Source organism: Centrocercus urophasianus, unplaced genomic scaffold (assembly GCF_019232065.1).
Source record: "Centrocercus urophasianus isolate 14NV4802_14NV808 unplaced genomic scaffold, USGS_Curo_1.0 seq_12, whole genome shotgun sequence".
Classification (NCBI taxonomy): Eukaryota; Metazoa; Chordata; class Aves; order Galliformes; family Phasianidae; genus Centrocercus; species Centrocercus urophasianus.
In genome coordinates this window covers 6517609-6531777 of record NW_024884364.1, presented here as the reverse complement: position 1 = coordinate 6531777, position 14169 = coordinate 6517609, and the positions used below count along the sequence as shown (strand labels likewise).

At 45.6% G+C, this 14169-nt stretch overlaps 1 protein-coding gene across 4 annotated transcripts in view; it reads right to left on the bottom strand.

Annotated features, from left to right (window-relative positions):
- Positions 1 to 14169, bottom strand: part of LOC122155797 (limbic system associated membrane protein) — a 341409-nt gene that overhangs the window by 18168 nt on the left and 309072 nt on the right. For 3 of the 4 annotated variants that reach the window (XM_042810006.1, XM_042810004.1, XM_042810005.1), the window contains 3 exons: positions 8992 to 9126; positions 4811 to 4931; positions 3775 to 3923 (listed from right to left, as the gene is read on the bottom strand). In XM_042810006.1, coding sequence (XP_042665940.1) covers positions 3775 to 3923; positions 4811 to 4931; positions 8992 to 9126 — 405 coding nt within the window. Of the gene's footprint in view, positions 1 to 2851; positions 2943 to 3774; positions 3924 to 4810; positions 4932 to 8991; positions 9127 to 14169 lie in introns of those variants that run through there. The other variant, XM_042810007.1, reaches the window with a different exon arrangement.

Sequence of the window (14169 nt, the reverse complement as noted above, 5' to 3'; positions counted from 1 at the left end):
ATATCTGTGGGAAAAAACCTTTCCCTTTAGCTGTGGTGCTGCTTCTCACCTTCGCTGTTCTGTGAAGCAGACTGGCTTTACCTCTGTCAGGTCACCCTCACACTCAGGAGTTCTACTGCCCATTTCCTTCGTTTCATGGCATTTTGTGCTACGAGTTACCAGCCCTGTTCCAAGGGTCTGCAGAGCCGAACCCACCTCCAGCACAACATGGTGCTGCCTCCCGGCTCCTTTGTCCATACACATTTTTCACACAGAGGGTGGTGATGCACTGGAACAGGTTGCCCAAGGAGGCTGTGGATGCCCCAACCCTGGAGGCATTCAAGGCCAGGCTGGATGTGGCTCTGGGCAGCCTGGTCTGCTGGTTGGTGACCCTGCACACAGCAGGGGGGTTGAAACTAGATGATCATTGTGGTCCTTTTCAACCCAGGGCATTCTATGCTTCTATGATTCTGTGTGGGCATGTCCCTCCCTCCTGCACGGGCTCTGGTGCTCCTTGAACCTTTCCCTGAACTAACTCAGCTCCCTGCAACAGAAGAAAACATTTGGGAGCGTTCAGAGGGTGGGTGGTAAAGCTCCCTTATGTTTTCACAAGTTGAGCTGCCTTGGTGTGTGGCCCACTGGTATCAGAGTATGGGAAATAACAAAAGCTTGGGGCATAGAGCAGGGGGAGTAAGAAGCAAGGAGGAGGGGATGGCAGCAAGCTATCAGATCCTCTGTATCATCAGACAGTACATATGTGTGCTGTGTGCAAACATATTCCAGATTGTTGCTGGAGACAGGACCCTGGGTAAGACAGACCCAGTATCGCTATTTGTGTGTTGCTATAAGCTCTGTCTCCAGGAGAGAGGGGTATAAATCTCTCCACCTACAGCAGGCATTCATGCTGCTACATCCTTTATGGAAGATCACTAGCTATCTATTCATACAGCTCTAGGAAGCTGCTTTTGTAATTTAATGCATCTTCTAACTATGGCATTGACTTCTAAGGCACTTGGTCTCTCTGAGAGTTTTTAAATGCAGGCGGAGACTTCATGGAATGGAAGACACCCATTTTTCTCTGTTGCTGAACTGTTCTTTCACATCATTTTGCTAGCTCCCCATCTGCCCTCCACCTCAGACAAAGCTGCCAGTACCTCATTACTAACATTCTGTTTGCTACTGCACTGCTGACCGCCACTTTTTGTTGTTGTTGTGTGGGGTTTTTTTTACAGTGGACCACTGCATCTGCCTCCCTGCTGGGATGCAGGGGATGCTACAGTAAGCTTGATCTCTATTTAAAAAAAATTAAAATAAAAATCCTGGATTCTGTGGAAGAAAAACACTGAGTATTTGAGTATGCACTGTACCTTGAAAAAACTTGGCGTTGCTTTTCTTAATTTTTCTAATGCTTGAGTCTGTGGCTGGGATTGTACATTGCTGGTTATTTGAGATCAGTACAGCATTTTTGTCAGCTGGGCTTGTAGGTTTCTGGCCACTTCTTTATGAAGCTTGATTCCCTTCACTCACCTCCTCCCTGATTTTTTAATCTTAGGAATACCAACAGGAGTCTACCTGAATTTAATGTTTTTCTCTTTTCCATTCTAACTAGAAGGAGAATGGAGAGTTCCTGAAATAATATTACACAATTTTCACAATGGCTTTCTCCCTCCACAACACTGAATGCTGAAGAAAATGGGAATTAACTAAACAACAAAAACAGAAGTTGGAAACAGTTTGAGGAAAATCGTCTAATCTTTCTCACCTCCTGTACCTCCATTCTTCTGGCTCTTGTGAAGTTGCTACTTCACAAGTTCTCAAGTGTTTCACAGCACAGATAGCACTTGAATTTTTACTGCAAAAATGATGAACAAAATCCAACAACTCGATAGAAGGAAAGTTACCTCAACACACATTAAAAGGAGGTTAAAATAGCACCCTCACTTTATTTCCTTGTTCAAGTCATCCGTAACAGTTGCCACCTTTCTTCTCAGTATAGATACTGGCAACTCTGCAAGATCTCCTCACTTTTCTTATAGGTTCTGCCACTGAATTCATGACCATGGGTAAACCACTTCTTCACTCTGTTTCTTAGTCTTCCTACTGCAAAAAGTGCTAATAACACTCACTGATTTCTGAATAACTTGCGATGTTAAAATATTCATTGCTAGCAAATCCTTTGAGATCCTTTGAGGTGAAGCTCTCAAGTCGTGCAAAATGCTTTTCTAGCAAAAACCAACCCCTGTCTAATATCACGTGTCCATACATACATTATTGAATTTCATCTTATATTTTGTTTCAGTGATGCATTCAGCTCATCTGTGCAACAGGAACCAATAGAGAGGGCCAAATTTAGAATGCAGCCACAAATAATGGATTCTAAACTTAGCATTATATTAATATCAGCAAGAACAAATCTCAAGTATCTGAAAACTGTGTTCCAGATTGCTGCCTGAGAATTTCATTTGAATCTCATGACAGTCACAAGATGAGGGTGAAAAGACCTTCAAAGTAGAAATTTGCTTTGTTTCCCTCACCAAATGCAGCAGGAAATCAAATATATGTACTTTTATGATAAATCTATTCTTCACGAAAAAAAAATCCACAGAACGCACCCAAATTTTACAAGAATTCAAACTGCAATGTAATAAATCTAGAGGTGGCAAACAAAGAATGCCAATGGATCTGTACTTTTGCAGTACATCTGCTAAAAAACAAAACCAAACCGAAACACTTTTTTTTCCTGATACTTTGATTTATCTGACCCCACAACAGAGACTACATTAGACTGCCTCTCACACTAAGACAGATTTGCATAGTTTATTTTTGTTTCTGTTTAGAAGGTCATGCAGGTCATGGCCTGAGTGCTTTAATTCAGTTTGAGATCAGCAGAAGAATACAACCCTATGTCACTTCTCAGTCTCTGGTCCATTTGTGTGAGTGGGTCATTCTGCTTCAGTCTATTTCTGGAGGCAATAGAAATGTGCAGTGAAAGCTGAGTCCAGGATTTGTGCCTTGAATACAGAACTGGGCTTTGAAAGCACCATAGTGAATATACCCATGTGTGCATGGGTGGGAGGAGAAGAACAGGGGCTTAACATAGGGCAGGACAGAACCAGAAGCAAAATTTGGAATCAGCAGGTAATTCTGTTTTTGGAGTTTGTCATGGCCCCAGCTTCTTTCTTCTTAAGTTTACCACAAAAACTCAGTCATTGAAAGGGAGCAATGAGATCCCAGAAAGTTGTTTCATATCTCACCTGCTGATTATCTTTTCCCCCATATTCCCCAAGGTATGCCCCCTTAAATCATTCTGTCTTATGCTACTTCCTTCCTTCCCATTTTCTCCTGCTTTCAAACTCATTTCTCTTTTTCTTGACTCTCTTGTTCTCCTCAGGCTCAGTGGCTAGTTCTCTCCACCTCTCTGAATTACTTGTCATTTCTCAGCTGTCACAGCCCCTCGAGCCTTGGCCTTTTCTCTGCTTGTTAAAAGGGCTTTCACTCTGAGGGAGTTTTCAGTTCCAGTCTTAAAACAAACACATTTTGATTATTTTAACAAAGTCTGACTTTGGCAAATAAAGTCAATCAAAGGGCTTGACCTTAACCTTTTAATTTGGCTGCGTTTGTGTTTCACTCTGAGTATGGACATGTATGTGTCCAAAGCAGTCAGTTCTCAGCTAGAGGTTTGGCAAGGCTGACAAGCAGTGTTTTACGGACCAGTGATCCTGCATGCTTACAACACAGCCTGGTTCTTCTTTGTGAGAGTGACCTGGACCTCCCCTCGCCCTCTTCTATACTTACTGTAAAGGTATAGGCTGGCATTTGTGACTCCCAGCTTGTTGGCAGCCACACAGGTGTAGTTCCCATAGTGCTCCTCAGTGACGTTAGCCACCATCAGCAGAGACTGGCTCCCCGTGCTCTTTATCTCCAGACCATTGGCACTGTTTATCCTGGAAAGATAGGAGAAGAGGAGTGCAGTGCAGTGGCCATTGTGTTTTGGGGAGGAAATCAACGCTCTTCAGACCAGCTGGCAGGTGAGGATGGAGGCAGGCAGTGAGGAGACGTGAGAAGAAAGAGGCCAGGGAAGGCACTGATGGGAAGCAGGAGTCAATGAAAGGAAAAAGGGGTGCAGCAGAGAGGAGTGCCTCTGGTAAAGCAGTGGAGAAGAAAGAAAAGCTGAGGGAAAGGGAAGAAGCCTTTGTTCAGCACTGGCTTACACTGGGAAATGAACTTACTACGACCAACTGAGTTCATACTAGTTCATACTTGGAACAACGATTTTTAGTGAAACATACCAATTAATATATTTTAATATGAACATTTACAAAAGCCAGGCCACCCCTGAGCCTGCAGACATGGGTGAGCCAAAAAACTACAGTAATAACACTACCTTCTAAATGCAATGTAAATGCTCAGGTATAAGGAACAGATCCTTTTACTCATTTTCTTATACCTCCCCTAGAAGTAGATGTCTAGATTGGAGTTACATACTTGGAGAGCAACACTATTTTTTTTATCATGATCTATTTAGCACATGAACACCGGAAGGAAGGAAGCACGACTAATGTCTTAATTGTGAATTGTTCCATTACTGATTTAAAGGCAGGAGCTTCATCTTTAGCTCTCCCTTCAGCATCTCTGGTTTAGAGAAGGACTGCCTTTTCCAGTCCCAATCACACTGCCTCTGCCTGGGCTGAAGGGACAGTCTTGACTTACATAGCACACAGAGAGTAATTTGCTTGAAGAGAAGAACTGAGGATGACAGCTGATTGTCTAAGGATGCCCTAGTGAGTGGACTGAAATGTAGAGAAAGGAAAACGAGAGCTAATGGCCTTACCTGGTGTCATCCCTGTACCACTCAAAATCAGGCGTGGGCACTGCTGATGCCTCACAGCGGAGTAAGGCTTGTCGTCCCGTGGCTGCCTCATTGCTCTTGGACTCTGTGATGGTGGGAGGGTCTGCAGGAAAGAAACACTGGGTAACTCACAACTTCCAGATGGATGGAAAAAAAGTAGAACTGCTTCAGGAACTGGCTTCCTTAAGCAAACCATTGGTGCTAGTGGAAGACTATAGCAGCCGTATGCTGGGGCACAACCAGCCCCTGCTCCTCTGAAAAATATCTGCTCTTTGAACTCCTCTAATAACTATACCAGCATTACTCCTTACGCGTGCTTCTCTTCAGTGGCACTGAATAAAGCTCTGTCATAATTGCACAGGCATATGCAGGTAAAGTTGAGGTTAATGATAGACTCCTGTAATTCATGAATATTTACCCACGGATCTCTAGTTCACATGGCCTTATCAGAGAGAAGATGATGAGAGAAAGACTTTATCAATGGTAAAGAAAGAAAGCAGAAGCAAAAGAAAGAAAGCAGGAATTTAGCACTAGCATAAAAACTGATTTCCATACAACCTTTGCGTCTAATGTCAAAACTATAATAAGAAAGGAAAGGTTGATCTTTTCTCTCAGGTAACAAGTGATAAGATGAGAGGTTATCACTTTAAGTTGAGCTAGGGGAGGTTCTGATTGGCTTTCAAGAAGAATTTCTTCTCCAAAAGAGTAGTGAAGCATTGGATCTAGCTGCCCAAGGAGGTGGTGGAGTCACCGTCCCTGGTGCTCATGAAACATGTAGATACGGCACTTAGGGACATGCTTAGTGGGCATGGTGGTGACGGTTGGACTGGATGATCTTAAAGGTCTTTTCCAGCCTTAGTGACAAGATGGACCAATGAAAAGGCAGGATTATTTCCACCTGGCTGCTGGGAGGGAGTAGGCATCTTGTCTGCCATCACCAGTGCTCAGGGACTCAGAGCTAGCTGCCGTGCTGAGGCTCAGGCCACCGCAAAGCACCCTGCCTGTGCACGGAGCACAGCTCTGCTGCCTGTGTCCGTCCTGGCACAGGAAGGCCAAAAAAATAATCAGAATGGATCGTGCCTGTCAAATAAAAAAAAAAACGCTGTCTGGAAAAAGCACTGAGAGAAGTTTGTTGTGAGCGCATTAGCCAGCTCAATGTGATCCCTTTCCTGACCTTAATCGGGATTTTATGCAGGGCTTTAGGGATATTGCAGTGCGCCCTCTAACATCATAAATATTAATAAGTGTACAGAAATAGGATCCTGCATTCAAAGGCTGAGGGTTCACGTAAATATTTTAATTCGGGAAGGAGGAGGGGTAATAAAAAGATAGCGAAGGTGATTTTTTAAGCCTCCTTCTCCAATTTTTTGTACAAGCTGTGTACCATGCCGGCTGCTGTGAGAAAAGCCTTTTCCACTTCACTAAACCCAGAGCGCGCGATGAGTCATGCCATAAACAGAACCATTCGGTGGGCCCAGGAAATGCAGCCGCTCCGAATTTGGCCGGGGCAGCCAGGAGTGGGCTTCCTTCGCTGCTCTCCCTCCTCGCTTCCCCAGGCCTCAGTTTCCCATCTGCAATGTGCCAGAGCCATTACTCAAGGAGCCTGAAGGTGGTGGTGTGAGACCGAAGCAGAGACACGCTGCTTTCTCCTGCAGTCGGCTGACAACCTGCCCGCTGCTCAGCCTCCGAGAGAGATCAGGTGATAAGGGATGGCCAGGGAGCTCCTCACTTGGGACAGGTCCCATTTTTCAATCTTACTGTGATTTTCATTGCTTCTACTGCATGTGTAGCTTAAGAAAGCAAGATAAGGAAAGAAGTATGCAAATATCTGGATTTCGTCCCCCAAACAGGACCGATTTTTTTTTTCCTGTGCATCTCATGACCTCTTTGAATCTATCCGTGTGCTTGGCAACCTTTTGGTCCTGCAGGAAATGATCATTTGCTCACATTACACATTAGGCCATGTACTAATACTGCAGTACTGCATCAGATCTTATTTTCATATTCCATGAGAAAAAGGATCCCACTCTAGCACTCCAGTAACTAAGTTGAAACAAAGTCAAAATTGTACGTGGACTTCATCCAACCATGCTAAATACAGCACTGAAATTATACTTCATAGAAATATCTGAAAATACGAATTGCTTTTAATGGAATGTCTTGGGTTTATAAGCTCAGTTGTTTTTGACAACAAACAAACAAACAAACCAACAAACCAACAAAAACCTACAAACAACAAAGCAAACGACATATTTCACACATAAAACAAAAACTTTAGTTCATTATATCTGCTACTGCAGTTTCACACTAGTTGGTTAAGCCTGCCCATGAAGCAGCCTTTACTAAACTCCCACCATCCAATTTTCATAGAATCACAGAATGGTTTGGGTTGGAAGATCATCTAGTTCCAAACCCCCTGCTAAAAGCAGGAACACCTAATTCCTGCCGAAGTTGTTTGGATTGCAAAGATGCTGCAGGGGCCCCAAAAGCAATGCCTGCAACCTTGACTTCTAAAGCAAGGCAGAAAAGTTGACATGATGTGATGGGCTCAGAGGGAAAGGAAGAGCAAGAATGGCACAAAGATGTGTTAAAACCACATGTGGTGGGAAATGAGAGAGGGATGGGCAAAGCCACTTGTTGCTGCCAGGTCTGCCCCTACCAACTCGCAGGGGGTGCTACCTATGAATCAAGGGCACGTGTGCACATGCTGACTTATGCCTGCAACCACCTGAATTGCAGCTGAAGTTAGTGCTCTGGTGAGTCACCTGAAGAAGGTCAGGAGAGGGGTGTATGTCACATTCATCCATCCTTGCTGCAGAGCTATTAGCTTCCAGTCAGGGAAACGGAGCAGTCAGGTGGGTATATTCCTACCAAATAACTAGTGCCAAACATGAGCCATACACATATGGGGGTGGTCATACACACATACAAGGCTATAGGAATGAAGGCGGTCTGACATATGTCACTGCAAGGGCACCTGCAGGATGAGGTGGATCCGCCCTCTGTGTGTGCATGCACAAAGTGGTCCATGCCCTGCTCAGCAGTGCATCACCCAATGAGGATTCACAGGAGCTGGAGTGGGATGTAAGTCACATGGCACTACCTCTGAGTGCTCTGAGATGGATAGCAGGCTCCTTTCGCCAAACATTTTTTCTGTACTGCATTGACGCACAGAAGGCTTTTTTCACATGACCTGAAACCAGCTTAAAAGTCATGTTCTGCCCCCTCTCACTAATGGTGCCTCTACCATGCATTCCCTCAGGCCACTGGGGCACGATGCCCATGTAAGCGCAGCTGAGTCAAATGGATGCTCACTCTGAGCTGGCTGAACCTTATCTATTCTTGCTGAAGCTGCTCTTCATTATGCTGTTATCTCAAATACCAATAAGTAAAAACACGGCATGGCCAGGACGTCTGAGGGAAGTGACAGGGGCAACACATTGAAACTTCTTGTGAGGCCCCATCTGGAGTACTGTATCCAGGACTGGGGATCCCAGTACAGGAAGGACATGGAGCTCTTGGAGTGGGTCCACAGGAGGGCCACTAAGATAATCAGAGGGCTGGAGCACCTCTCCTGTGAGGAAAGGTTGAGGGAACTGGGCTCGTTCAGCTTAGACAAGAGAAGGCTCCAGGGAGAGCCTTCCAAGTGTGGCCTTCCAATACTTGAAGGGAACATATAAACAGGAGGGGGTACAACTGTTTATGAGGGTGGATAGTGATAGGAAAAGGGGGAATGGTTTTAAACTGAGGTTTAAGTTAAATATTAGGAGGAAGTTTTTCACACAAATGGTGGTGACACACTGGAACAGGTTGTCCAGGGAGGCTGTGGATGCCCCATCCCTGGAGGCATTCAAGGCCAGGCTGGATGTGGCTCTGGGCAGCCTGGTCTGGTGGTTGGCGACCCTGCATATAGCAGGGGGGTTGAAACTACATGATCACTGTGGTCCTTTTCAACCCACGCCATTCTGTGATGATTCATCTCTCTTTTTTTCTCCCCTTTTCTTACATATTTTGATATTTAAAGAACAAACTCCACCCTGTGGTAAGAGCCTTATAGCTCCCCCCCATTTCAGATCCTTTAACATGGACCTGGAGGTCATCTCCGTTTACCCCACAGCCACCCTTGCCCATAGGCAAGGATTGCTCTCCTGCGAGGTACTCACAGTTCACAGTGACCCGGACTTGCTTGACATCTGCTGAAGCGACCTCGTTGGCAGCTTTGCACTCATACTTGCCCGACTGCTCTCGTGTGATCCCCAAGATCTCCAGGTACTCCTCTTCACCTTCAAACTCCCTTCCTGCAGAACAGAAAAATACAGGTGATGGCTCTCTGGTAAGCATACAGACTGGGGAAGCCTTCTGCTTAATTGCTATGGAGGAACAATCACAACAGCGATTCTGCAAATAAACAACAGCCACTGAGGGAGCTATTTCGAGGTTATTTCAGACGCCGTATCAGCAAGATATTTGCATTTCATTTAGTTATCGAAAACTCAGGTTCAGGAAATTGAGAAGGAAGCACAAGTGGTAGTACAGTGCTGCACAGGCTGCCCAATAGACACAATCTCCATCATGTGAAGGTGGACTGAGTTCTGTGGTATGACTGAGAGAAGTCAGCCCACTGATGTGCTTGACCAGGGGTGGCTGGTTCCCCAGATATGCTGGTGCACTGTCAGCAGCCCTTTCATCACTGCCAAACTGGGAAAAATGTCTTTTTGCCTCTCAGAGCAGCTGCCACCCTGAAGAGCCATCGATCAGGCCGTGCTACATACAGTTAAACACATCCAAACTGAGAAATCAAGTGTCATTTGATCCGCAGAGCCCAATAATCATTACGAATCCTCCATCTATGGTACATGAAATGACACATTTAAGCTGTGCTGCCTCGCTAGGACAGCTCTGAAAGCTGTGACTCGAGAATCAGGACAGATTTCCCCTCATACCCCCTCAAAGAAAACATCAACACAACAAGGACTCTCTTTTCAGGCTTCTAGGAGAGCAGTCAGATTTTCCAGTGAAACTCTGCCCAGGAGACAATTTCTGCTCAAAGGGTGCTGAGCACTTCTGAAATTGTGCCCACTTCCCATTAGTTTGATGGAGCTCAGCCAAGGCCCGGAGGACAGGGCTGCTCCTCGGCTCTGCAGCACTGATTTAAGCCCCTCTTCGGAGCTCAAGTCCCCTATAGTCACCTGCAACAAATCCTACCACACACAGACATTTGGCTGCTGCAGTGTATAAGCCTGGGCAAGCTGGGTGCACCACGCACACAGAGTGATTTGACTTCTGCACTAGAGATAGGAACTTGAGCAACTTCAGAATCTACTCAGAAATCTGTCTGTCACACCATTATTTCTGCCCTTTTCTTTTCTCCAGGCAATTTTCAGAACCATTCTAAGGGAAAACCATCCCCTGTCATGGAGACACACAGCACATGCATCTTTTAAGCCCATAGAAAGACAAGCTTTCCCCCTTCTTTCTGTGATCCCTCCTCCAACTCCTACCAGATGTTCAGATGAGTGGATACCTCATTGGTAGATCTCAAATTTCCAACTGCTCTGATGCAGGTTTTCTCATCCCTAGCAGTCGGCTGAGATGCCTTACAATGACAGAATCATAGAATCACCAAGGCTGGAAAAAACCTCCAAGATCATCCTGTTCAACCATGCACCTATCACCAATATTTCCCCACTAAATCATGTTATTTAGTACAGCATCTAAACCTGTATGTCTTTCTGCATGGCAACATGTATTTTACAAGGCAATCCATTGGCAAAACCCTGCCAGTGCTCTGAGACACTGCTTCAATCTTATGCTGGTGCTTATGGACAGCCAGGGCAGAGTTCCTGGAGGAAGAAGTAGGGCAGGATTTGCATAGGTATTTTTCAGTGGGGTAACTCATGAATAAGTCTGAGAATATGAACTCCTGTAGGAGCAGGGCTAGGCCAGTCCTGGTACGGGAAGGAGCTTCCGTGCCCATCAAGCCCATTCCCATACTTCAGCATGACACAAGGGTTGTTTCTTGGTGACAGCCCTGCCCTGCCCTCCAGTGACAGGCTCCGCAGTCTCTCTGAACAGGCTGTTCCTGTGCTTCCCTGTCCTTGCTGCTGAAACCATTTCCCTGCAGCCTGACCAAGTCTTCCTTGCTGCAATTTAAGTCTATTATTTTTGTCTTTGCCACCTATTGACAAAAAGAACAAATACTCATTCCCTCCTTCTCCGCAATAGTCTTTTATCAACTTTAAATCACTTATGCTCTTCCCTTGATTGCCACCAGGTTGTTTTTTTTTGCTGAATAGTGCAAGGTCTTTCAACCTTTCTCTATTGGTGAGGTTTTGTAGACCTTATTCATTCCTGCTCTTTCCGTTTAGATCTCTCTGACAACACCCTAAACTGTACACAGCATTTCAGATACGAAGCATCGCCACAGCTGAACACAGGCAGAGAACTGCAACACTTCTGCACTGTGGTGCTGTTTGTATAGCCAATACATCTGGTGTGTTTCTGCCATAGCACGAATCATTTTTGGTTGGGAGGCTGGGATCTCCTCTAATTCCCACATCACCTTCTAACACGCTGCTGCCTGCTAATAATGCTCTTTGAAAATGCCACCCTCAGTCCGAGCTGACAACCACCACTCCACTCCTCTCACAGCAGCACTCCCAGTTGGTAGGTCAGCCAGTTGACTGGAAAGTTAATTGGACATCCAGGAAAGACTTACAGGGAAAAGGTTAAAACATAATTTGCCTCTGCTTTGCAAATCATTTGCTCTGCAGTTCTGCCTTGTTTATACACAGGGCTCATTCCAAGTGGGACTTGCTTCTCCTGCAATTTGCCCTTGTCACAAGACTGTCACTGTAATGAAAAAAGGGTTGAGGGTGACTTACCAGCTCTAATGGAGTGGCACCCCCATTAGGGGTGCTGCTAAGTCTGTCTATCAGAGCACTGCATCGTAGGGGCTCCAGAAAGTATCCCAAGAAGTGCACAATTTCCTAAGTGAAGATATTTTTCAGCTCCTCTCTGATGTATACACATGCACTTAAAACCATGTGCTGTGTCCAGCAGAAGGGCTTCCAGCAGCAATGTGCAGCCCTTACCAGCAGGTGATTCATATGAGGGGCTGCTGCTTTGCCCAGTGGAGCTCTACCAGCATGTGTGAAAGGGAGGCTTCTGTGTTAAAGGAAGCTGAAGATACCACCAAGCCTACTTAGCTTCTCATTCCTCTGCCCTAGGATGCAGATATGAGCATACCACTTCAGGAGAACTTTCTGTGATAGGCTGCCTGAAACAGTGGTGGTGGTATCACTGATCCTGTCCCTGCAGCAGTGATCTGTTTCAACCCTGGGCATCAACATTTTCCTAAAACAACTTGGTTAATCCCATTGCAAGTAGGACCCGTTTGCTTGCAGCCCTGTCTCCCTAGAGTACATTAACCATTTGTAACAAAGAGCATTTATATAAAATTGAGGTGTCATAGTACGCATCAGAGAGAGAAAAAAGATATATCACGGTGTGTTAGAAAAATGTCAGGTTGTGATATCTTGCACAGAGCTGTAGAGATGTTTTCACTAATTCACCTTGGCAGCCAGATTAGGTGAGTCATATTAACTCTAACCTCCAAGGCAAAGCGAGGCGGGGGGAACAGAAACACAGCTCCATACACAGAACAAATTTACAAATGTTTCAGCGCAGAAGCCAGCTTTGGCAGGGAGCTGATGGTTGTCACGTTGCAGTTTATCAAAGCGGGGAGGGAGAAGGTTGGGGCAGTGCTCTCTGGTGCATACAACAAAGAACATACTCTGTTAGGCGAAGAGCGGGACTGCCCAGCTCATGGCAAGTGAGCTGCTCTGTTCCCCACTGACAGAAAACATCTGCCTTAAGTGCACTACCCAGGGGAACAATCCTGGCCTCACTGCCAAAACCGTCCTTGCTCACAAGGGCTGTCCCCCAGCTGTGTTGTCTTTTTTGGGGCAACTCCTTTGCTGTGAGGGGCCTACTATGTGTCTCCTCTGCCTGCCTGCCTCAGCCACATTTCATATCCCCTGGGTTCATAAATTAAATCATGAACCCTAACAGCAAACCAGCCCTGCAGTGCCAGCCTACTGGCAAGAAGCATCCTTCTCCCCAGCCCATGGATGTGCCCTCATAGAAGCCCCCACAGAAGCCCCTCTGCATATTATCCCCCAGTGACATGCACACCTGCCTATGCTCTCATCCATGCTGCCAAATCACACTGTGCATGCAGAAACACAGACTTGGACCTTCCCCATGTGTTTATGGACATTTTAGAAATGGGTGCACTCGTAGAGGTGGCAACCATGTGTGCCATCCTCTCCTTTTTGTGCCTCCCACACTGGGCTCCTCCTTGTGCAGAAATTTCCTCAGTACATTTCTTTTTTTAATTCCGTTGTGTTTTTCTATTAAACTGAAGCTCAAGCTCCATCAAAGTATCTGTTTGCATTTGGTATGTGCAAAAAGAGATCAGACGCTCTGCCTCTGTGTGTTTCTCCCAAGCCCCTTTGTAGTTGTGAAGAGGGGCGAGCAGAAGGGGCTATATGTCCTGGCTGGGCTCTCCTCTCCCTAAAACAGGATGTAAAGGGATGAAAAAGGAGTGCAAATCAATAAATGCCATTTGAAGTGGTGTATTTTGTGTGTGGCAACTTCCAATGCTGAAGTTTTATTCCCTCTGCACTGTCCATTTACTGTTGAAGGTCTTGCCCTCTTAACTTTCCTTCTTCCCTCTGCAACTTGTATTCCCTAGAAATAGTCTTCTAAAAGCCAAAAATAGCCACAGGAGACTTAGACGCCATTTTCTTGTTTTACATCTAGCTGGGATTTTTTTTTAAATTCAAAACTTTGAAGTTTTCATTTATCAGCCTCCGTCTCCTCACCCATCACAGATTCCAATGAACTTGGCAATTTTTCTGTCCCTTAGCTGAAGAAGCTTGTTTTTAGCAAAGAGATCAGTGGAGAGCAGCAGATGGTAGATGAGCAAAGGGACCGTCAGTGCTACAATGCTACAGCAAGGAGGGAAGGTAGAAAAATGAGCATGGCACAGGATATGGAGAAAAATAGATGGAGAAAATGAAAGATAATAGAGAGGGAACAAAGAGAGGGACAGAAGCTGAAGCTGGGAGAGGGAAATGGAAACAAAGTGAGATTCTTCAGGGACTGAGAAAAAGAGAAAATGGTGGCCAGCTACAGACACAGAGAAATGCATTGAGCCAAAGAGTGAGATATAAAGGCAGGAAGAGAAATGGTGGCGAACAGAGATGCACAGTGCAGAGAGGCACAGGCTGCCATGGAGTCAGCACTGCCAGAGGGACAGGAAGAGAGGGGTCAGA